This window comes from Myodes glareolus, chromosome 10 (assembly GCF_982192425.1).
Source record: "Myodes glareolus chromosome 10, mMyoGla1.1, whole genome shotgun sequence".
Taxonomy (NCBI): domain Eukaryota; kingdom Metazoa; phylum Chordata; class Mammalia; order Rodentia; family Cricetidae; genus Myodes; species Myodes glareolus.
In genome coordinates, this window is record NC_142035.1 from 56,003,411 (window position 1) to 56,027,284 (window position 23,874).

Consider the following 23,874-nt stretch of genomic DNA (forward strand, 5'->3'; position numbering starts at 1 on the left):
AGATAGGTATTCTTCAACCACTTCAAAGAGCTACAGAATATGGCATTTAAAATGTTTTAATAATTTAGGACTTTTCATGACAGTGAGACACATCTGTTCCTAGCAGCATCCATAAACTTCAAGAGGAAGATGGGCATAGAAGAGGCTCCTTATGGAGTTTGCTAGCCATTTGGGCAAGAAATTACTCTTGCCTGGACTGCTTGGTGTTATGCTCTATAAACTGGACATGCAGGACCCACAGAAGAAAATGACTGCTGAAGTTGCCTAAAGAAGGCGAGACAATCCTTTGGGGTTCCTGCCTCATGAAAGAGTCTGCCAGATATTCTGCAGGACATAGAAGAAAGTGACTGACAAACTGCCAATATAGGTGGAACTTTCTTTGAAACTTCCTGTTTCATGGAAAAGTCTGCTGGACATTATGGACCTGCAGGCTGAAGATGGATGCCCCAACAGTACAGAGGAACTTTGGGTGACTATCCAGGCAGAAAGATGTCTCTGTCAATCCTAGAGTTTTGGAAGTTGCTTACAATGCACTTCCTGTTTACTTAGGTAATGTTATCTTTCTGTGGCCTTTGGCGAAATTGAAGAATTGATAGTTATAATTAGTTTACCTTAGTTATGATAAAAGATAGAAATATTGTAACCGTAATTCTTGCTTGATATCTGTCTTGTTATATGTAATTTTACTATGTTAAAGATAAATCTTCCTTTTTTATTTAAACAGAAAAGGGGAGGTGATGTGGGATTCCCCTCTGTATGCTGTGAATGCCACTGGTGAATAAAGAAACTGCTTTGAGCCTATAGCAGAGCAGGGCAGAACAGAGGTAGGCAGGGAAAACTAAACTGAATGCTGGGAGGAAAAAGGCAGAGTAAGGAGAAGCCATGGAGCTGCTGCCAGACAGACATGCTGAAACTTGCCAGTAGGTCACGAGCCTCGTGCTAAAATATAAAATAATGGAGATGGGTTAATTCTAGATGTAAGATATGCTTAAGTAATTGGCAAAGCCATGATTTAATTAATACAGTTTCTGTGTGATTATTTTGGGAGTATGGGTGGCCAGGAAATGAACAAGTGGCCTCCTTACTACACCTGATGTGCTGGGAACCAAACCTGGGTCCTCTGCAAGAAAAGTTAGAACTCTGCAGCCCCTGGACTGGCAATTTGTTTTTTTGTTTTGTTGTTGTTATTATTTTTCAAGACAGAGTTTCTCTGTAGCTTTGGAGCCTGTCAAGGAACTAGCTCTTGTAGACCAGGCTAGCCTTGAACTCACAGGGATCTGCCTGCCTCTGCCTCCTGAGTGCTGGAATTTTTTAAATGAGATATAAAGATCATTTAGTAAACAGAGGACATGAAGAGGGAAAAAATAGGAGAGGTAGTAAAACAGTCAGATGTCTAGAGTAATGTACATAGAGAAATACATACTGATGTGTACAGAATAGTGCTTGACAAATAACACCGCGTGATTCTGATGTTTTATTAGATGCATAAAAAGTAGTTTTCATTTATAAGATCAAAATCAGACAAAGGTATTTGGGCATACAATTGGTACCGTTAAACTCACAGTGGACATATTACATTACATTCAACGTCTGCATATTTACATGGAACTCAAGGCAAAGTCAACACAAAATGAACACCATACATTTCAGTTCTGTATATATCTAATATTGTTTCAAAACAAGCACAACTTTTTTTCCAGCCGATTTCTATCTGTTGAAAAACACAGCAAGACTATTATAAGGTTATATGTGAAATACAGCTACAGTTTTAGGGTTTGATCACCTAACACATTTCTGATTAACCAATGACCTTAAAATAGTGGATAATTACATATATTTCTTTTTGTAAATTTATCTGTTTCTAGATGTGAATGAATGTTTTGCCAAATGTGAACAAGTGTACCACATGTGTGTCTGGTGCAGGCAGAGGACAGTTGAGGGCACTGAATCCCCTGGAATAAGAGTTACAGACAATTGTAAACTTCCATGTGTGTGCTAGGAATTGAACCTGGGTCCTCTGCAAGAACAGTTGGTGCTCTTAACTGCTGAGCCATTTCTCAAGCCCCTCTTTTTGATATTTTAAAAGTCTTTAAAACTTAATTCTGAAAACACATGTGCCTTGCCATTTATTCACTAAAGATGATTTATTTTACTATAGGTCAAAAACTTCAATTAATTAACCAGGGCTCTTATAATTTCCTGCCAGCTAGGGTTTAGTTTTAAATCTGATTATATATCAAAAGCAGTAGTTAACAAGTTGTTTCTTACATTTAAGATGAATTCCATAAATTACTGGAGAGCTTTGAAGCTATTCCATCCTTATAACTGTAGTCAGTGAATGATCTATACCACCAGTTCCTTGCATCAGAATTGTCTTTAGCACTCTAAAACTTCTATGAGCGCCACATCAAAACTAATAAGTAAAAACTAAGGATGTTGATATTTTCTCAAGCTCCCAGGTGAAAAGGACACACGCCTTAGCGTGGGAAAGTGGGAAACCCTGCTGCTGGCGACTAGATCTGGGAGTGTCTTTTCCTTTGAGGTACACCAGAATCACTGGAGAAAACTTTAAGCAAAACAAATAAAAGATAGATTCACTTCAATGGACTGAGGAAAGTGTTTAGGAACAGTATTTTAAATAACCAATACCATCAGTCAAAAATCACCGTGAAAAACAATTTACAGCCTTTGTCAGATGTCACATATCTTATTATAACAGTACGTTCTGTAATTTAATGACATTGCCCTGCAAATTCTAGAGACTCCTGCTCTGGCAGTGACAGCAAGTGGCTAGGGTAAGAGCCTTTCAAATAGACACATTTGTATTGTTAAACAGAAGGTTGAGAGCAGTGATTTGTCGGACTACCATTCATTCATTAAAAGAAAGAAAAGGTTCTTTCAAAGTAGTTAAGCCTTTAAACTGACAAGTTTTTAGTATCTTTCATCTTTAGTGATCTCTTTATCACTAAAGATCTGATCTTTGGAGCCAGCATGAGATCGGAGGTAGTGGCTCCAGCATACTAAAGGTGTAACGTGGAGTATAAAAGATGCATTCTAGTACCTACTTTGTAGTTCTGCACTGTTCACACACAGTAGGGAGGGAGCCCAGTTGTGTATGAAACACTTAAAGGGGGAAGTATACTAATACACGCTTGATTTCTAACAATGAAACTTCATTTGCCGTACAGAATAAGTCCCCACATATCACATCAAGAATATAACTGAAGGTATCTAGCAGGGAGCGGGTGGTCCCATGCTTGAGAGGCTCAGTCATGCAAGAAAACCTCAGATTTGCTTCATCAGGCAATGGTATTAAAATATGGGATGCTTCGTGCATGGCATTGGTGTATAAATTCAACCCCCACACGTCACGACATGGAATCAGTTCGATATGTTGGGGCAGCAATAATAACTTCCTAGTGACAGCAACCTACAGCAATGACAAAATGGTGGTGTCGAGGTGCAAATATAAACCCATCCCGCTTTTGGAGCTTGCTGAAAGGCAAAAGCAGATGTGTGTCCACTTAAATTCAACATCAATATATTTGGCAAGTGGAGGCCTAAATAACACTGCTAATATTTGGGATTTAAAATCAAAATGAGTTCATTGGTCTCTTAAGGATCATAAAGGTGAAGTCACTTGTGTGGCACACAATTGGAATGATTGCTACATTGCTTCTGGGTCTCTCAGTGGTGAGACTGTTTTGTACAACGTAACCACGAATACATCTGGTATACCTTTTGGCCATGGAAGTAACCGGCCTGTCCGGCACGTGACGTACTTCCTGTTTAAGAAGTCTCTCCTCAGCAGTGTATCAGATAACGGAACAATAACCCTCTGGGATGTCAACAGTCAGAGCTCACACCGTAGCTTTGACAGTACGCACGAGGCTCCAGCTTCAGGCATCTGTTTCTCTCCTGTCCATGAACTGCTGTTTTATCCACAGGCCTGGATAAAAGAATCATCCTCTATGACACTTCAAGTAAGAAGCTGGTGAAAACTTTAGTGACCGGCACTCCTCTGACCTCAGTAGATTTTATGCCCGGTTAAGCCACTTTGGCTATTGGATCTTCCCGTGAGAAAATATATCAGTATGACGCAAGGATGCTGAAATCACCCGTGAAAACCATCAGAGCCCACAAGACATCTGTACATGTAGAGCATTTCAGTAGTCCACGTCTCTGACAAAGGCAAGTTTAAATAATGGCTGCTCAAATAAGGGCACATCAGTGAACAAGTGGAGTGTTGCCGTAAGCAGCAGTGGGCCCGTCAGAGAAGCAACTGCCCCTCCCACTGCCACAGTTCTCCCACAGCCTGTGACGACAGCTGTGGCCAAAGGAGCCATTGCTGCTCAGGATAAAACAGGCTTGTCTTCTTGAAGCATAAATAGAGATATTTTAAGGAAACAGATGGCGGAATAAGTCAAGATTTCTCCAGCTTTGATGATACTAGGAAAAGAAGTTTAGGTGACATGTTCTCACCAGTCAGAGACGATGCTCTATACTCAACAGAGGTGATGAATCTGTGGGCAAAGGAGATGGCCTTGACCTTCTACTGCAGCTGAACTCAGCGTTCCCACTGAGGAAAAACATTCAGTCACTTCCAGCCCTCTGGTAGTGCACTCCAGTCCTCTTCTGTCCTCATGGGATCTCCGGGAAAGAAGACAGTGAAAGCCATGATCTGGAAGCTGAGGCGAAGAGAACACACCTGGGGAAGCAGGAGCTGAAGGACTCCTTAAAGCAGCTTGCAAAGTTGATCTCCTCTGGTACTGAACCAGGAATTCGAAATACCTCCCCATCATGTAACCAAACAAGAAATTTTGAAAAATATGAAAAGCCAAAAAAGGAAACTGAAGCTTTCAGTCAATGGATCCTCAACTCCAGTTCCAAAGGTAGCCAGCTGACTCTCAGAAAAAATAGTGGGTATCCTTGGGACTAGTCAGTCTGGTGTATCACTGACCTCTGTTCAGATCCGCTTCATTCAGAACATAATACAGGAAACCTTGGGTGATTTCAGGGGCGCTTGCAATAGGACATTGTGAATTTGCGAGTGGAGATGATTAAACAGTTTCATATACAGCTGAATGCACTCTTTGCTGGAAAGATACTCAAGTGAATGACGGCTTACTGGCTGAAATCGAAAGGCTATGAGAAGAAAACAAAAGACTACAAGCCCACTTCTGAAGACTCAGAATATCTTGATTTTTTTATGATTTGGGAAGTTTCTGGCAACTATGAATGAAACAGAGTCAGTATTGTTTTTGTGGCCTTGACAATGGATTTTCAAGTAGGCACTATTTCATCTCTGTCAGACATATTTATATTTTTACAAATATAAATTTAAAATTGCACAGAATACCTTCTTCCTAGTAGGGAAGTGAACAGGATCTTTATGTTCTGAATGCCTTAGCTATACACTAAGTGCCCTTTTCCTAAGAGAAAAAAATGTGCATATAAGGCTGGGTTTGTGTTTTACAAATGACTCTTTAAAACAGATATATTTTTGGTGGACAAATTGTATTCCAATTTTTTTTTTTTTAGGTAGCCAGCATTCAAAACATTGGTGTATCTTCTATTCTAGGAAGAAATAATTTTAGAGCGGCAATTGGATTTTTTTATGCTGCTGATTAGTCATTATCTTGTTAACCGATGACATCAGGTCTGACTTATTTATTGTTCGTATGTATGATGCTTGCATTTTGAAGCTTTGAGTTGTACAGATACACGGTACCTTCAATATTTCTGTTTCTGAGGGCTCCCTACTCTGGCTTCCTCCTTTACACATGAAAAACTAAGGTTTTGGAAAATTCAAGGGCTATACATCCGCTGATTGTCTAATGAATTGATAATATGTAAAAATCATGCCGAAAGGCTTTAATCAACGTGGATCAACTTAAAATCAATGAAAATTTATTGTAAGGTAATAAATATCACAATATTTTTGCCATTTTTCCTCACAAGTAAAAAGCATAGATTATTTTTCTGTGTTTTATACCATTAACTTTCTCTAATTATAGCATGCTACAGACAGTATTTTTCTATTATTAGCCTAACCATAGCATTATTTATATAGATTCACCATGAAAAGAATTTACACATCAGCCGCAGCTGGGCATGCTTATCCACCCACTGTGATCCATGGTTTGATAGGCTGGACTAGCACAGCTTCTCATCCCTTAACATTCTTGTTGGCTCTGCCCAAAGACTTCAACCGTGTACTTTGTATATACGTCTGTTGCTTTCTGGGATCAAAATATTTACTAAAATGTAGCTTAGTTTGCCAACTTTATGGTTTCTAAAGTGATGGAAGGCTTAAGGATATACTTAATAAATATAAACCTATGATTAATTATTTCCAAAAGCAAAACAGGAATATGGCTTTTCCCAGATGACTCAGAGATGCTGCAGTCTTTTCCTAGCAGATATGGTGACATTATGTCTTGTAACAAGTTTCCTTACCTGTCACTCAAACAAGGTTAGAATGCAGAAGTACTCTGTCTAGATGCTATATTTTTATCTATTAATACTTTCCTACTTCCTTTTCTATAGCTGTAGACATTGTATATTAAAAGGGGTCTGATAAAACAATATAGTAATTTTATGTGTATAGGTTAAGTATTTGTTATGGATTTAAACACTGAGTACAGTAAACTAATTTTTTTGTTTTCAAAGCACATAAAAAAGAATATAACTGAATGAAAGTATCGTGCTGCCTCTTCTGTATACTATTTACTGACATCCACCAACCCTGTAATTACACATGATGTGAACAACAGCGGTTTTACTCTACTTTAAAAAGCCAGGAGTCAGACGTGGTGGCACACACCTTTAATCTCAGCACTCGGGGATAAGAGGCAGGTGGATCTCTGTGAGCCTGGTCTACAGAGTGAGCTCCAGGACATCAGGGCTTTGTAGAAACCCTGTCTGAGTAAAAAAAAGAAAAAGAAAAAGCACAAGATGCACTTGCATTGGATGACTTAGCACAAGCGTGCTGCACATCAGGGCATCTGGTGGGTCCACCATCACTGCACAGCTTTAGGGATGGATGGAATCCTGCTTAGAACCCAGAATCTACGTAAGACAGCCCTGAAAACCAGAGCGGCTGAGACTCTGTCTGGCTCCCTCCCCTGACCCGTATCTATCGTGGTAGTATTTCCAGGTACACACATATCCTGTGTTCTTCACAAAGGCTTGGCGGCTTTCTTCCCAGGAGACCTGTGGCCAGACAACTGGATGTCCCTTTAAGCAAGGAAAAGCCATTGCCAGAACTCAGTGCTGCAGGGCAGGAAAGGCCTGTCAGCATAGGAGGAGAAACTGAAACTATAAAATCAATTCTCAAGAAGCCCAAGCACTTGTACTCATTTTGAATTAGTGTCCAGACTCCAGTAAAAACCAAAGTGTTTTCCAGTTTACAAATGACTTAAAATCAAAATAATAAATTTTAAAATTAAGCAAAAGTTGAAAATGTAAATATCAAAAACAAGGCTTCTTAAGTGAAGAGAAATGAAATCACAGAGACACAGCAACCCTGGGAAGGACTTCTAACATGTCCACGGCATAGGTACCATCCGCACCCTCTGTGTACAGCACTGGAGGCCCAGGGAGTGCGACAGGGCAGCAAACACCCGCAGCTAGGCTGCTCATGTCCTTTTGGCTGGCTTGGCTGTCAGCTGCTTTTCCCTTTCAAATTCCTTTTCCCTCTGCTGTTCCTTTTCCAGCTCTTCTCTCTGCCTCTTCTGCTGGAGCTTAAGTGCTCTTTTCTGTAGAGAGATTGGGGGGGTGAAGGAGGGGGCAATCAAGGGTTACAGTTATGTCAGAACTTAAAAATAATAATGTTTGACTCAAGTTAATCAATACATATCAATAAAGCCCATGCTTAACTTTTACATTTACCTAGAGTAATTCAAGGCCCCCTGAATTTAAACGACAATGAAAACTTTCCTCCCAGCTCATATTAAATGTGAACTACAACTTCACACACAGAGATGAGTCTATCGGCCCAGCTACTAGCGAAGGGACCAGAAGACTTCATTCTTAAAGGGAAATAATGAAGCACGAGTTGATATCTTACTAGACCCAGAAGTATAAAACACCAAAACATGAACACTGAAGAAAAATAAAATTCCACGTAGAAAGGACATCCAAGAGTTCCCACTCACTTTTAACTTGGATGTTTTCTCATGAAGCAACAGCATCTCTTTCCTTATATTCACCAGCTTGGCATGATAGTGCTTCGCTTCTGTGAACTTAACAAGTCAGGTAAGATAGCAGGAAAGGCCAAGACTGACAACTATGTCCAAACTTAAACTATAGCTCATCCTTCCCGAACTGATAAACTTTAGAACCTCAATTATGTCCATATTTTAAGTTCAATGATACAGGTTTCATTGAACCATTAGCAGGATTTTGAAAACATCTGATTCAATTCAGTTGACAAAAACAAAAGTTATTAAAGATGTGTGTAATGGTGCATTCCTTAATCCTGGCACTCAGGAGGCAGAGGCTGTTAGATCTGTGTGAGTCTAAAGCCAGATTGGTCTGTATAGTAAGTTCCAGGTCAGCCAGGACTACTCTCTCTCTCTCTCTCTCTCTCTCTCTCTCTCTCTCTCTCTCACACACACACACACACACACACACACACACACACACATACACACACACACACGTTATTAAACATAAAACATATTTATATTAACAAAATTATAAAAAACACTTTGCTTCAAAAACATACCACAGGGCTGGAGAGATGGCTCAGAGGTTAAGAGCATTGCCTGCTCTTCCAAAGGTCCTGAGTTCAATTCCCAGCAACCACATGGTGGCTCACAACCATCTGTATTTAGGCCTGGTGCCCTCTTCTGGACTGAAGAAAGAATACTGTATTCATAATGAGCAAATAAATAAATATTTAAAAAAACATATCACATAACCCAGAAATTAAAACAGCCACTATTGCCTTTTTGAAAGAACAAGTCAGCAATGTGTCATCCTGTCAGGAAAATGGCAGCTATGGCACAGATTCTGAGAGAATGGCCAACAAATCCAGTCATGTTTCTCATGCTTTTGCAGTCAGAATGTCAACACAGGCACTAGCGGACACACAGCACACTGCTCTCCCGGAGGTAAAGTACACTCCACATCACATTCTGCAGTCAAACGATCCTGCTGGGAGAAGCTGAGGATGGAGATGTGATGGAGGCCCAGAGAGTAGCAGAGAACGGAAAAGGAACCTCACTCTCAGGAACAGAGACAAGGGAGGAGAAGCAGGCCTGGAGCGAGAGGGGCTGCCTCTCACGCAGCGGTTAGTAAAGTCAGCTCACAGACCATCTATGCGCAGCTTGCAGGGCGTTCCAGTTTCCAATTCCTGTGTGAGAATTAAAACCACTCTTGGGCAAAGAGAAGAAATAAGTGAAAAACTTAGTTCTGTCCATTCCAGAATTCTGTTCATTTGTTCAACTTTCACTCAGTCAACAAATACCCATTTGATCACAACTCCAATGCTAAGGAAAAGATGAGTGAGTGTGGCCATGTTTACCTCCTACACAAGAAGTCAGTCAGCTGCTGAAAAGACTGCACTCTCTGCACAAAGCCCATCAGTGCTAGAGAACACTGGTGGCTGCATAGGGAAACAGTCTGATCCTCCTTTGTCACACAAAATCTGCTTTGGATGTGTAGAAACCCTTGCAAAGCCATGCCAGCAAGCGGTTCCTAACGTCCAGGAAGGGCAGAAATAACATGGCCTTGCCTATGCTAAGATCCTAGGAGCATCTAGTGAAATCAAACTATCCAATTATTCGGTTTTAACATGTCCATCTCACCAAGGAGTTAGAAACACTAATAATTAAATATTAATTAAGAAACCACATAGCTGACCCTTCAAAAAAGACTGCACTTTCCTTAACGGTAAACACCATGTCTCAAATGTCCCTTACTCTGTTTTCATATGACCATGAGATCTTTCCACAGACAAATAAGCTGAATTCCTAATAATGTTCAGCATATGAAAACCAGAAACTATGGGAATCTAATAAAGCAACCAAGAGTCCCTGTGAAAAAAAATTCTACACATGAAAGACACATGATAAGATCACCAAAAGGCAGAAGTATAAAGTCTTTCTAAAGTAAAATCTCGTTCAGTTACATGTAAGATCAGACTTACCAAAGCATTGATGTCCAACATTGAATGGCATTCTTTAAATTTTGAAATCTCTTGTTCCAGTGTATCTAGCAACACAACTTGGTTCTGTCTGAAACAAAATCATACAGACAAAGCAAACTTTACATTCTAAGCATTGGTTCATTACAAGGAATCACATTTATTCCAGCTAAGCTGGAAACCCAGCTGGCAATACAGTGCCTCTCTAAGGCAGAATAATCTCTCAACACCATATTTCAAAGATATTCTAACAGCTAAGTGCATGCTTTACTTCTGTCACAATCTCAGACTTCACTAAAATAACCAGATTAATGTATTTTACTAGTGTAACAACATTCTACATTCTTCCCCAAAACATTCTCCTTTACAGCATTCTGCTCACAAAACTCAATTTTCTCTAAAACTTGGAGCACTCCCACAAAGCCAATTAGAAGCAGAGTTTCCTGATGTGGCCCCGGAGAAGATGTAGTGCTGAGGGACAGAGCTTCCTCCAGGGCAGCCGAGCAGCTGGGGGGGGGGGGTGAGTGGGCACCGGGAAGCACTACTAGCACTCCAGGTCTTCCCCTCACAGCTGTGTGGCCTTGGGGAGTCACGTTTCTGCTCTTGGCCTAACTCTCATTCACACAAGAAGGTCAGACCAGACAACTGGCTTGTTAACATGTGGATTCAAATCCTATGAGGGAGGGAAGCTAATTTCCTTCCTACTCCTCTCCTGATCAAATATGATTCCAGGGTTCAGTGACACAGAAGGGTCACCTAAATGAACATTTTAAGAGAAAATATAGTGTGATCTGTTGTAAAAATAAAGAGCAGTGGTAAAAAGTGACTTAGCAACGAGGCTGAAGGGCAATCATATGGTCACCATCAGGCCTGGGTCTGGGTACCAACAGGTCCAACAGGTCACTAACCTGTCCCTTCATGTCAGACTAGGGATCACAGAAGAGGAAGCACAGAGTGGAGAACAGAATACCCAGCAACTTGCCAAATACAGGACAGCAAAAGAAAAAGACAAGAGGTCACAACTGGGAAAACAGTGTATGGGGGGGGGGGGGGACGGGTAAGGGGTAAGCAATAAAAATAAAAGCTTTAGTATCAATAAAAGCCAGCGGCAAGATCAAACAAGAAAAAAGAACACAAATTACAAGTATCATTCATAAAAGAGATGATCATCTCTGCTGTTATGCTTTTAAAAGGACAATAAACTCCAATGAGCTCGAGCACACATTAGATTCAGATGGAGGCGACCAATTCATTCAAAGACACAGATTATTTAAGCACACACTTATTCTCGAAGTTTCCCACATGAAATTAGACTCTTTAGGAGTATTCGCTTCACCTTTTACTTTTAGATTATGAGTTACTCCATGAATTCCATCTTCAAAACACAGAAATGTGCAATGATCGATGTCCCAAAAGATAAGACTGTCATACCACTGTGACATGCCACTCCCAAGTGACAGAAGGAAGGGACGCACAGCTGGCTTTCCATTGGCTTACGTGAGTTCCTGGAGGGCTTGCTTCGACCTCTGCAGATCTGGTAAGTAGTGGGACAGCAGGCCTCCCACCAGCTGCTCCACAGCTTTGTCCTCCACAGCAAAGTCCTCTATCAGTCCTTCATCTGGAGACGCATCACTCAAACCTGTGCTCAAGAGAAAACCAAATTTAGGAAGCTCTAATGCTGCTGCACTGCAGGGAGGATGGGGGAGCTCAGCCAGGGAGGAGGGGGAGCCCACACAGGAGTGAAGAATGCACACCTCTCCCAACTACAGCAGTCGCTTCTTTTAAATGTGTACCTGCTGAGCTTTCACTAAACATGGCAAAAAAGGTTTCTGTGTGGTTTTGAGCTTTTCTTGTTTTGAAACAAGGTTTCCATGCTGGCCTAGAACTCTCAATCCCCCTGCCTCAGCCCCCTGAGCTGTGTATCACCAAACCTGGAAAAAAAGTAATTTTAAGCTGCAAGTACAGAATAAAGTCTACAGTAAACAAACATTAGCATATTCAAATTTTATATGTAATGTAAAATTTAGACTGTGTTTGTCAAGGAGTCAGATTGAAGGATGAGTTAACTGTCACTGAATTAATGCATCAATGCTTTAAAAAGCGTGCAGAAATTACATAAACACAGGCTGATGAGGCAGCTCACTGGGTCAAAGTGCTTCCTATGCGAGCCCAACCACCTGACATCCACATCCATCCCTGAAACCCACCACAGGAGGAGAGAAGCCTCTCTGACTTTCACAGGAACACACTGAATACCCATCCCCCAGCACACACACACACACACACACACACACACACACAAAGGAAGAAAATAAAAACTTACAGTGAGGACTGGAGAGATGGCTCAGTCATAAAAGGTTAGACTCACAACCAAGTAGAGAATAAAAACTATTGAAGAAATCATATAAACAAAAAGGCATAGCTAAAAAAGTTTTGAATGCAAAAGAAAGAAAAATGCAGGGCATTTTTTGCTCAGTATATTTACATATTAAAGGGGGTTGTTTGTCGTTTATTAATTAAGACTCAGCACCTTCTGTGAACCAGGGTCGATGCTAGGAAAGTCAGCTGGGAAATAGGGACCCAGAACCTGGGCCTACTAACACCAGTTCAGTGATGTGTGATGACTCAATTCAGAGGGAAAAAAAAAATCAGTACCTTAATTTGCCATAGGAAATAGTGTATTCTAATCATGTTATGGGCTAATCTAGACCCGATTCCAGGAATGATGTCTCATCCTTTCCCAGGTATTCAAATATCTAAGATAAATACCCATTAATTACTATTTCCAGGAAAAAAAGTACAGAGCCGTATCAAAGTGGGGGGTCAATGAATGTTTGTAAGGTTTTTACAATCATTGATATTGAATGAGAAAAAGGTAATATTGAATGAGAAAAAGGTAAAATGTTCACTTCACTAAAATTGTATCCCAAAAAAGCATTTCATAATTAGCATTAAGCTCGGGAACATCTGTCATCTATAGTCTAGTAACAACCATTACCATCAAATTAAGATGGGACTGGAGAGGTGACTCAGTGGTTAAGAGCACTGGATGATCTTACAGAGAATCCAGGTTTTGTTTCCAACAACCACATGGTAGCTCACAACAATCTATAATTCCAATTCTAAAGGATCCAACGTCCTCTCTGGATTCCAAGGTCACCAGGCTAACACATAGTACATATGCATATATGTAGGAAAAACACACACCGAAAATGAAAGTAAAAAATTTCTTTTAAAAATCAAAGTAGACGACTTTCTAGAGTGTTTCACACACATTACTACAGTTCTCAGCATGTTCACCACAGATTTAAATTCAAAAAAGGCTAAGGAAAACAAGCTCTCATATTCAATCTTTTAGAAAATCAAGATAAAATTGTACTATTTTTAATTTTAACCCTAAAAAGACAAACTAGAATTTTCAAAACTGCAAGGCAGAATTCAAATGGATAAGAGTAAACAGAAACTGAAACACTCCAAACCAAAAATGAAATGGCAAAGAGGAAGACTTACCCAATAAGGATATTTTAAGATGTAACAACAAATTCACCTACACCTCATACACACACACACACACACACACACACACACTTTAACTCATAGGCCTCCCTTTCACATTCTAACTATTATTAATCATTGGGTAGGCTTCAGTTAATGTTTTTATATATATTTAGTTGCTAAGTTCCAAATACTTCATTATAGAAGACTAAAAAGGGGGGGTCCAGATTCACACAATGAACATTTGCTGAACCCCTACTATGTATTAGTTTTTTAGTCATAACAATAAGTAAGGTAAATCCTCCTCCCTGGTAGTGCACAATACAGGGGAGTATGCGAAGTCATTACCAGAACTGTTATGGAGTCTGAGATGGTTTCTAAAGGTAGTCTGGGTGTTGAAGACACTGAATGCCTCCATTTCCTTTCCTTTTGTTCTCTTTATTAATCATTGTAAAAACTTAGAAGGGCACAAAGGAAAAAGAACAGTCCTTCTCACGGCCTAACTCCAATGAGGTCACTCTGCAGGATTGTGACACAGACATCTAGAAACTGTCTTTACCCAGTCATGCACAGAGTCTTTTCATCATAAATGAAACATACTATTCTAAGGTCTTCTATTTTTTGTTTTGTTTTATTTTAAGACAAAGTCTTGCCACACAGCCCAAGTGAATGCATGTGCCGCCACATGTGGCAACTTTTAAATACCTCCTAGAGATATTTCTACAGCAATGTATATGGATCTACTCGGTTCTTCTTGACAGAACAAAATTCTATAGTAGTCAACCCAGTCTCCTGTGTAGATTACATTATTTTTCCTTTTTGCTATTTCGAACAGTGAACATGTTTGTGATCTTCTAGCTGCTAGGAAGCTACAGTGATATTCCTAGCTAATCTTTGGACGTTCCTGTTTCCTTGGAATAAATTCTTAGAAAACAGCTGGGCAAAACATCTGTGCAATCTTCGACATTGCAAAAACCTCCTAAAAGATGGCACCAACTTTCACTCAACCACTCCCAAAAGGATACAGATCTGAGTGGAAGAGATGCAACCTTGTTAGGAGAAAAAAAAATGGGAATAAAATGTGTCTCAATCATGGGCACACACAGCATAGCAACAGTAAACTGTTAACATATACCATATAGCCAGCCTGTAAGGATCCCTGTGTGTCAATTTTATGGATCTAAACTTAGTAAGTGGTAAGAAGCCATTTAAGGATTCTAAGCAAGGGAAAGACATGACCGGAGCTTTCTTGGAGCAGGACTGTAACAACAGAACAACAACACTGGAAGAAAAAGAGACTATAGGTGAACTAGTTTTAGAACTGGGGGCTCCAGGGTGTAAACACTATACGGAGCTAATCACACCGCAGAACCCTCTGCACTAAGTAGAGGGAAGTCCAAAGAGCTGAACGCAGTTTCAAAGTTTCATGTGAGTAACCTCACACCATTAACAGAAGATCGGGCACCTGAGGCTAGGGAGTCAGCTCTGCAAAACAGCACTTGTTTAGCATGAAGCCCCAGATCAATCTGCAGAACCTATCCGTCTCTCGCCCGCTCTCTAACATCGGCTTTAATTTATATTCATGCTGTTTGTGAGTTCTGTGTAAAACTATGAATGACCCAAGCTGCAAGTAGATACTACAGTATATTTACTGACACAATTGAACATGCCAGGAAAGCACGTCGTTGAAGAAAAGCATGGCCAGGAATGCTGAGAGTGATTTGTAGCTTCCTATTTCTGGAACCAAGAAATTATTTAACGGTCCGACAAGCCTTTCTCATCTAGGGTCCCTCATATGAACCAAAGCGCATAGAAAATGCTTTGAGTGGTGATATTCTCAATCTCACAAAGACGATGCTGTACATCTGGCTGTACAGTAAATTAACCCTCTCACCCAATGATGCGTTCGAGCACTGATGCTTAAATCTCTCCTGGAACTGTTGGGACGGCTGAAGTAATGATGGGTGACGGGTAAAATAATGCCACCAAACAAGTCAGACTATTTCATGAGTAGCCAATATTGGACAGTTCTCTGAAAATCGACCTTCTTCCTGACAAACTCATCCCCAACCACTGACCCTAAGATACACAGTCAAAAAAACAACACAAACTTAAATTATCAACACAGACCGCACCCAACAGTGGAGACCAAGGTTTCCGCTCGTGGGTGCGCAAAGCAAGAGGGTAGCCTGCGCTGGAGTCCCCCCACTCTGTCCGGGCCCAGGTGGGCAGTCGCCCCGCAGAACAGCCGTACCCAGCGTGGGCTCGCCGGCCTCCAGGCTGCCGGAGGTCCCGGTCAGGACCCCGTCCGGGGGCGGTGGCACAGGAACATTCATGTCCCCGCTCTGAGCGCCGCTTAAGGCGAGCTGCGTGGAGGTAAGAAGTCAGACGACAGAAATAGGAACCAAGCCGATAAAAGCTCGTAGCCGGTCAAAAGCCGCTGAGCACACGGAAGTGACGAATGCGGAAGGCGTCGCTCGTTCCAGCCAGTCAGGAAAGCCCGCCCCCTTGCGTCAGCGCGGTGGACACAGAAGGCGCGTGCGGGTTCAGGTTCGCAGAGGGCGGGCGGTGTTAACCAGAAAAACGGACCCGATGTGTAGCCCCAACCCGGTGGATCTTTTTAGTGTTGTGTCCGATTTAAGCAGAAATCTTAAGAACCACCGAATATGTGAGAATATGTTCACATATGAAGAATATGTGAACCACCGAATTATGCAGGCCTGCGAGTTTGAGCGTTGCTTAGAATCTCTTCCAGTTGCTTGCAGATGACGTAGGCTTTGTGGGAGCATCAATTGAACAAATTAATCCAAATGACCAAAAGCACCTGCTGAGATCCTGTGGGACGACGTCGTGAGTTCTGACGGAAAGCACAGGGATGCGGACAGACTCAGCTCCACAACAAATGTAACGATCCTCTACCGTTTTCTAGACTCTCACCTCTAGTAGCCTCTAATATTACTCTGCAAATTACCTGTTCAGTTTTCTCAGCTGGAGCCAAAGCCATCTTTAAGAACAATAAAATAATAATAATAACGTCACGCCTCGGGAATGCACTGGCTCCCGATTGCCCTCGTCAGTATGTTCAGTTTCTTTTTAGTCATTTTTCAGTTCAAGAGTAATACCGCCTTACTCTCTGAAGGGAGGATGTACGCAGCCTAATCCCAGAGACCTCTAAATATATTAGGGTGCATGGCAATGAATAAAGGTTGCTAGTTAAATTGACCTTAAAATAAAAAGGTTGATCCACGGACCCAATCTTTAAAAGTGAAAGAGGGAAAGTGTCAAAGAGAGAGAGAGAGAGAGATTTGACTATCAAGGATGATTAAACAGATGTATCAATGATGGGTTTGAAGACAGAGGGAGTCTTCGATCTGAATGGTGGGTGACCTCTTGAGAAAGTAAGGAAACCGATTCCTCTCTAAAGTAATGGAACTCAATTCTATGAATTACCTAGATTTTATTTCCTGTGAGGCTGCTGAACTATAGATTTATAAAGTAATTGTAAGCCCTTGCCCCCAACTTCCCTGTTTCTAGTCCTTCCAGGCCCCACCCTTTAGGGAGGAAAAAAAGCCCAAGATCGGGCCATGAAAATCTCTCTAATCCCAGACCAACCCCTGGAAACCTTCACCACAACCCCCAAGAAATTCTGTATAAAGCCTGCTTCTCACCCAAGCAGAGGCCGCCACCCTCTTGTGTCCCTCCCAATAAATACTTGTGTGAGGCTTGTTGTGTGGTGTGGCTTTATAGTATTCTTAGGTTCCTGACTGCCAGGATACCTTCTCTTAGGGCTGTAACATTTCCATTGGGGAAACCTTTCCCCTCAGAACTGTCACACTTCCAGTAATGATTAATGGTGTCCTAACAATAGAAAAGCAATGTGCCACCCTTCAAACATCTTACACAATCCTTCATCTGTGCAGTTTGCTTGCTCCTGCTCCGAGCTAGAATACTGTTTTCAAAGGCCTATCCCTCTTTCAAGGTACTCTAAAATAATATCGTTACTTTTTTATTGCTTTGATTTATGAGGTAATGTGTTGTGCAGCCGAGGCTGGCCTCAGACTCAATATGTAATTAAGGTTGGCCTTAAATTCCTTATCCTCCTGCCTCTCCCCACCGGGGAAGTGTTCTGATTGCACACTCAAGACTTCCGTTTCCTTTAGAAGCTGTTCATTATCTCACTTTCTCCTTTCATTCAGAAGTTACGGTGATAAGGTTTTGTAACTCCAAGCATCCATCCTCCTGCTGGTTAGCACTTGCTTCCTTCTTGCATTAGCCATTTCATGTTTTCTTCTCTTGGATTAGGAATGCCAAATAAAACTCTTATCAGAGAACCAAAATAATCCTAAGTAAATTGGCTAATTAGTGAACTATTGATGCCCTAGTCTATAGTTCCAAATACCTATAATTTTCAAAATCTGAATTATGTGACATGACACCTGATATGTCACATGACCTGGCAACCTTACTTGATTGTGAGTTTTATGTACCAACAGTGTAGTAGGGCCCTTGGGATAGAACCCTATAGAGCCCTCCTGTGAGCTGTCATCAGCTGCTCCCTCTCTTGGCAGTATTAGGTATAGTTCATGAATTTTTAAATATTGGTTATTTAAATTGAAGAGGTGAAAGAAGCAGTTGCATCCTGCCTGTCTTAATGATTTGTTTTGCTCTAAGCAGAATTCTTGTTGGGAATTTTAATATTATTTTCCAACCTAAATAAACAAGGAGTTTAGGGCTGGAGAGATGGCTCAGTGGTTAAGAGCATTGCATGCTCTTCCAAAGCTCCTGAGTTTAATTCCCAGCAACCACATGGTGGCTCACAACCTTCTGAAATGAGATCTGGTGCCCTCTTCTGGCCTGCAGGCAGACACACAGACAGAATATTATATACATAATAGATACATAAATATTTTTAAAAAATAGTAAATAAATAAATAAATTTTAAATAAACAAGGAGTTTATACTGACTCGTCTTGCTTTATCTCTGAGCTTTTCCTTCTTTTTCTCTTACAGATGACAGTGCAACGTGCCACCTCCTTGTTAAGGACCCTCTGCATGTGGCACAGAGCTCAAAAGCAAAACGCTGGAATTTGGCTACAAAGAACACAACAATTGGAGTTGCATCGTGTCTTCTGAGGTGTCCTACAGACCAAGGGTATACACTCCAAATACCTTAATGTGATACTTAGGATTAAACTGGACACTTTAGAAGATACATTAAAAACAGAACTCTGGTTCCTGTCCACCAGAAACATTGTTATGTACCAAATTCCATAGGCTACATTAGAATTTGTCTTGATGTTACAAATTCCGTGAGTTTAGAAAATGTTTAACAGTGTTTTGTATTGTCCAGACAATGATCTATAATAACCAAACTTTGGATTTTGAGTGAATGTTTATTAAGTATATAGGAAGCCAAAGTAAAAGAATAAATAGCAAGTGGGTGGGTTGGATGGATAAATAGCAAAACATAATCAAATTAGTAGCTCAAAGCAGAAAGAAATTCACTGTGGAAGCCCCATTATGGCAGCTGGCTGAAGTTCCCCAGTGAGAGTATCTGACATGGTGGAGTGGCCCATTAGGTAAAGCCTCCATATAAAGGAATAGCCACAGATAGAAGTAATATCATCAAATTGGGAGCTCGCAACATCCAGCAGAAACCAAGTGGGGAGGTTGAGGCTGTCAGCTGAAGTTGCTGATAGACATTCTCTCTGTGGATAAGCTCCCATGACTGAACTTCCGACTTCCCTTTCCCACCGCAGGCTCTCTTATAGCATGGGATAAACAGTGGTGACCTCTGCTGGAAAGGGCTTACTCTCTTGATGTTCTCAAGGACAGAGTTAGACAGGCCAGCCTCTATCCAGACAAGGGGCCTGGGAAAATATGTGCTTGATTCTGAAAGGGGGGAGAGTCACCCAAACATAATCTTCACTCTCAGAGACAGTTTCTCGGTGAGCACGTGAAAGTTTACCCGTATAATGCACACCGCACCCTCATAGCGTCATGATTCCCCTGCAGTGAATATTCTCAGGACTCTTCTCAAATCTCCCACCACCTTCAGTCCCTGATGCTCATCAAGAGTGAGGGTTGATCTGAGATATCAACCTAGTTAGATTCAGAAGCACGTGGATTACTCCAGCACACCTCTGGGTGTGCCTGTGAGAGTGTTTCCAAACCGGCTTCACTAAGAGTGAGAGCAGACCTTCCCTGAATGCAGGCAGTACCCTCTATGGGTCAGGAGCCAAAATGACCTTCTAGGAGCGCAGGAAAAGGCCTGGCAGCAGGGTATGTCTGTTTTCTGGCTATCACTGCAAGGTTTGACCTTCTCTGCTCACTGCACACTGCCTGCCATGATGGACGGAAACTCCTGAACCCAGGATTGACCATAGGAAACCAAAGCCTATTAAAATGTGAGCCAAAGCAAACTCTCTCCTTTACATGACTTTTCTCAGTCAATGAATACCTAATGAACCCCTGGTCTCTTTATTTAGTCTCCATAGTCTTGCCTTCTCAGAATGCCATGTAGTTGAAAATACAGTATATAGTCTTTTCAGGCTTAGTGCTTCCACACAGCATATATGTTTAGGTTTCCATCAAGTCTTTTTACAACTTAGTAACTCATATTTTGGTGCTGCTTTAACTAATAATTCAATGAGTGAATGTGCGTGTGTGTATGTGTGTGCGCGCGCACATATACATATATAAAACTTGTCCACTGAAGAGCAAAGATCTTGTTGCTTCCAAGTTCTGGCACTGGTGAAAGAATATGCTATAACACCCATGTGCAAGGCAGGTTTTTGTGTGGATGTGTTTTCAAATCCAGTGCATAAATATGATGGAGTGGGATTTCTGGGTCTTAGGATAAGATGTGCAATTCTACCAAAAGATGACAAACTCTCTTCTAAGATGATGCTGCATTTTGCATCCTCAGCAGAAGTGAGCAAGGATACCTGTGGTTGTTTTTACGATTTTTTTTTTGTTATTGCAGTGTATGGGTGTTCTGCTCGCATTTGTGCCTGAGCACCATGTGCATGCAGTGGCCACAGAAGCAAGAAAAAGGAATTCAATCTCCTAGATCTGGAGTTAGAAGGTTGTGAGCTGCCATCTAGGTGCTAAGAATCAAGCCTGGGTCCTCTAGAAGAGCAACGGGTGCTGGTAACCACTGAGCCATCTCTCCAGTCCCAAGATCCCTGAACTGTGTCCACTCCAATGGATGTGCAAGAATGGTACATTGTTTTAGTTTGTAGCTCTCCAATCAGAACATCTTCATTTGCTTATTTGCCATCAATCTGTGTACTCTAATGAAGGTTCAGTTTAGAACTTTTTCCAATTTTTAATCAGGTTGTGTTCTTTTCGTTGTTGTTGTTGTTGTTGTTGTTGTGTATAGTTTGTTGAGAAAGGGTTTCCTCTGTAGCTCTGTCTGTCTTGGAAATCATTCTGTAAAACAGGCTGGCCTCAAATTCAGAGATTCGCCTGCCTCTGCCTCCTGAGTGCTGGGATTAAAGGCATGCGCCACCACTACCCAGTCAGGTGGTGTTCTTCTTTTGATTTTACAGAATACTTTATCTTAAATGTATCATCAAATACTTTTTACTAATCCCCTCCCCATTCCCTTTATGTAATTTTTAAAGGAAAGTTTCAAGGGCTCCTATGATTGTACCTTCCTGAAAACAAGGAAGATTCTCAAACCAGCCACAAAAGTTTGGGCAGTATATTTAGGGAAAGAATTCTGAAGTGTGCAACAGTGGAAACAACAAGGGATCTAATGTCAAAGACCTACCTCAAGCCTGGCTTAAATAGTCTTGGTTATGTTAGAATTGGAGGAGGGGCTGAAAATAGAGAAGTCCATACTCACTTGCACAAATCCAGGAATTTGTTGATCCAATGTACTTGATGTGACTTCAAGGATTCAAGCCCATGCATTTCCTTACATAAACCCAGGAATCCCTGCCTTTCTTTCTCTGCAGTTCTCTAGTCTGCCTTCCATTCTATGGGCTTCACTGAAACTTCTCTCAGAGTAAAGCAGAAAAATATCCCCAAATTTTTATGTCCTTGCAGCTTTCAAGAAAAAACAACTCATTCCTAATGGTCAACTACATTTTTGAAAAATTACTCAGATTGGATCCAATAAAAGACCCTAACAGGCTAATGTGGAGCCACATAACAGAGCTGTTGAAATCCTTCATTGAGAGTTCTTCTGGGAGTTTATGAAATAACTTGCGCTGCAAAAGGGAGTTATTGTTATTTTTTCTTTAAGGGAGTATCTGAATCCTAGTATCCAAAAGTCAGAATTGCTCTAAACAAACCAATAGATGTCCATGTCATCAGTTGTGAGATCTTAGTCACGTCACCTATTCTCTCTGAGCTCCTCCCCCGTTTTTAAAGATTTTATTTAATGTTTAATTATGAGGGGGCATGTGTATGTGAGTGCTGGCACTCAGGGAGGCCAAAGTGTTACACTCCCCTGGAGCTGAAGTTCTAGACAGTTGTGAGCCCCTAGATGTGGGTGCTGGGAGCTGAACTCAAGTCCTCTGGAAGGAAGCACTCCTTTTTGCAGGGAGGGGGAGTTGAAACCAGGTTTCTCTGTAGTTTTGGAGCCTGTCCTGGAACTAACTCTTGTAGACCAGGCTGGCCTCGTACTCACAGAGATCCTCCTGCCTCTGCTCTGGAGTGCTGAGATTAAAGGTGTGCGCCGCCACCCTGCTGGAAGCAGCACTCTTAAACCACTAAGTCATTTTTAAAATCTCAAAGTTCCTAAGCCCTTTTAAAAAATCAATAAATGACCCATTCCCTGGGCTCTATATTCTGGCCTACAACTCCAGTTGTTTTATTGAACATCAGGCTACTCCTAAGGACTCCAGGCAAAACACCACCCACCAATTAACACTCCTTAAAGCCGGCCCAACAGCTCTAGACTGCACCCTCTTCCCTGGGCTCCAAATCCAGCCCACAACTTTGACAGAAGACTTATGCTTTACCCCAAGGCCAAGATAGTTCTAAAGACCAGAGGTAAGACTCTTCCCACCACCCGCCGACTAACACTCCTAAAATTCCACCCAACATCCCCCAACAGCACCCCAGCCCTAGGCTTCATATTGCAGTACACAACTCCAGCTGCTTTATGCTGCCTTCCCAAAGGCCAGGCTGGTCCTAGGGACCGAGGCAACACACCACGCACTGCCAATTAACACTCCCTAAAGCTCCAACAACCCCCAACTGCATCCCACTCCCTGAGCCCCATATCCCAACCCAAAACTTCAGCAGAAAACTTCTGCTTAATGGAGACCACACCGGACCTAGGAATCCCAGAGACCTAGCAGATACCCAGGACCCCAGAGGCCACACAGGAATTGCAGAGGCAAAGTTGGCATTCAAAACCACAGAGGTCTTCCAGGCCACAAAAACCCCAGTGGTGACACCCTACTGGACCTGAAGACTCAGTCACCAGAACCCCTAGCTACATAGACCAGAAGACAAGAAAGGAAACAGAAAACAAGAAACAAAACACCCATCCAACACGACAAACTCAGGAATCAACACTTAGACCTATAATCATCCAAACCTAGATGCCTAATCCTCAGTGTAAGAATACAATCAACTGAAAGGGCAATATGGCACCACCAGAGCCCAGCTATCTAACGACAGTAAGATCTGAACATTCCAATACAGCTGAAGCACAAGAAAATGACCTTAAAAATAACTTTATGAAGATGATAGAGGTCCTTAAAGAGAAAATGAAAAGAAGGATTTTTTGAGGGAAAGACAAAACATTGGAAGAAATAAGTCTCTTAATGCCAAGAAAGTCAAGGAAAAAATAAACAGGTGAAGGAAATGATTCAAAACCTAAAAATGGGAAAAGATGCAATAAAGAAAACACAAACAGGAAATTCTGGAAACAAAATCTGGGAAAGAACAGGAACTACAGATGCAAGCATCACCAACAGAATACAAGAAATGAAAAAGAGAGTTTCAGACATTGAAGATACAGTAGAAGAAATAGAATCATTGGTCAAAAAAAAATGTTAAATCTAAAATATCCCTAACATGAAACATCCAGGAAATCTGGGACACTACGAAAAGAGCAAACCTAAGAACAATAGAACTCTGGCCCATGCAGCCTCTGGGTCCTAGCACTCCGGGGTCAGGGGTGGTCTCACTGTCCTGGCATGGGTCTCAAACTGGACCCGTCATTGGTTGGCCACTCACACAATCTCTGTGCCACCTTTACC

The 23,874-nt window shown here is 41.5% G+C and overlaps 1 protein-coding gene, 1 long non-coding RNA gene and 1 pseudogene across 4 annotated transcripts; 2 read left to right on the forward strand and 1 right to left on the reverse strand.

Moving 5' to 3' along the window:
• Nucleotides 1-1,456: 1,456 nt before the first annotated feature.
• Bloc1s6 (biogenesis of lysosomal organelles complex 1 subunit 6) lies at nucleotides 1,457-16,103 on the reverse strand. Its single transcript, XM_048459529.3, has 5 exons — nucleotides 15,903-16,103; nucleotides 11,651-11,792; nucleotides 10,157-10,244; nucleotides 8,160-8,246; nucleotides 1,457-7,760 (listed from the first exon to the last, which is right to left on the reverse strand). The coding sequence occupies exons 1-5, from the start codon at nucleotides 15,982-15,984 to the stop codon at nucleotides 7,641-7,643; spliced, it is 519 nt and encodes a 172-aa protein (XP_048315486.1). The 5' UTR covers nucleotides 15,985-16,103; the 3' UTR covers nucleotides 1,457-7,640.
• LOC125416536 (protein NEDD1 pseudogene) lies at nucleotides 3,273-5,184 on the forward strand (annotated as a pseudogene).
• A 248-nt stretch (nucleotides 16,104-16,351) lies between the features above and the next one.
• On the forward strand, nucleotides 16,352-21,166 carry LOC125416800 (uncharacterized). Of its 3 annotated transcripts, none has more exons than XR_015004044.2 (3): nucleotides 16,352-16,552; nucleotides 18,659-20,055; nucleotides 20,634-21,166. It is a non-coding gene; the product is annotated as an uncharacterized LOC125416800 (long non-coding RNA). The 3 variants fall into 3 exon arrangements; XR_007236975.3 differs by having other exon boundaries at nucleotides 18,659-18,800; XR_007236974.3 differs by having other exon boundaries at nucleotides 18,659-21,166.
• Nucleotides 21,167-23,874: the final 2,708 nt, after the last annotated feature.

Excerpts from the sequence above, each read along its gene's own strand:
- Bloc1s6 (XM_048459529.3), bottom strand. The coding sequence starts at position 15,984 with ATGAATGTTCCTGTGCCACCGCCCCCGGACGGGGTCCTGACCGGGACC. Across the intron at positions 11,793-15,902 it reads GGCCGGCGAGCCCACGCTGG|GTTTGAGTGATGCGTCTCCA; the intron begins GTACGGCTGTTC and ends TCTTGAGCACAG. Across the intron at positions 10,245-11,650 it reads CAAGCCCTCCAGGAACTCAC|ACAGAACCAAGTTGTGTTGC; the intron begins GTAAGCCAATGG and ends ATTTTGTTTCAG.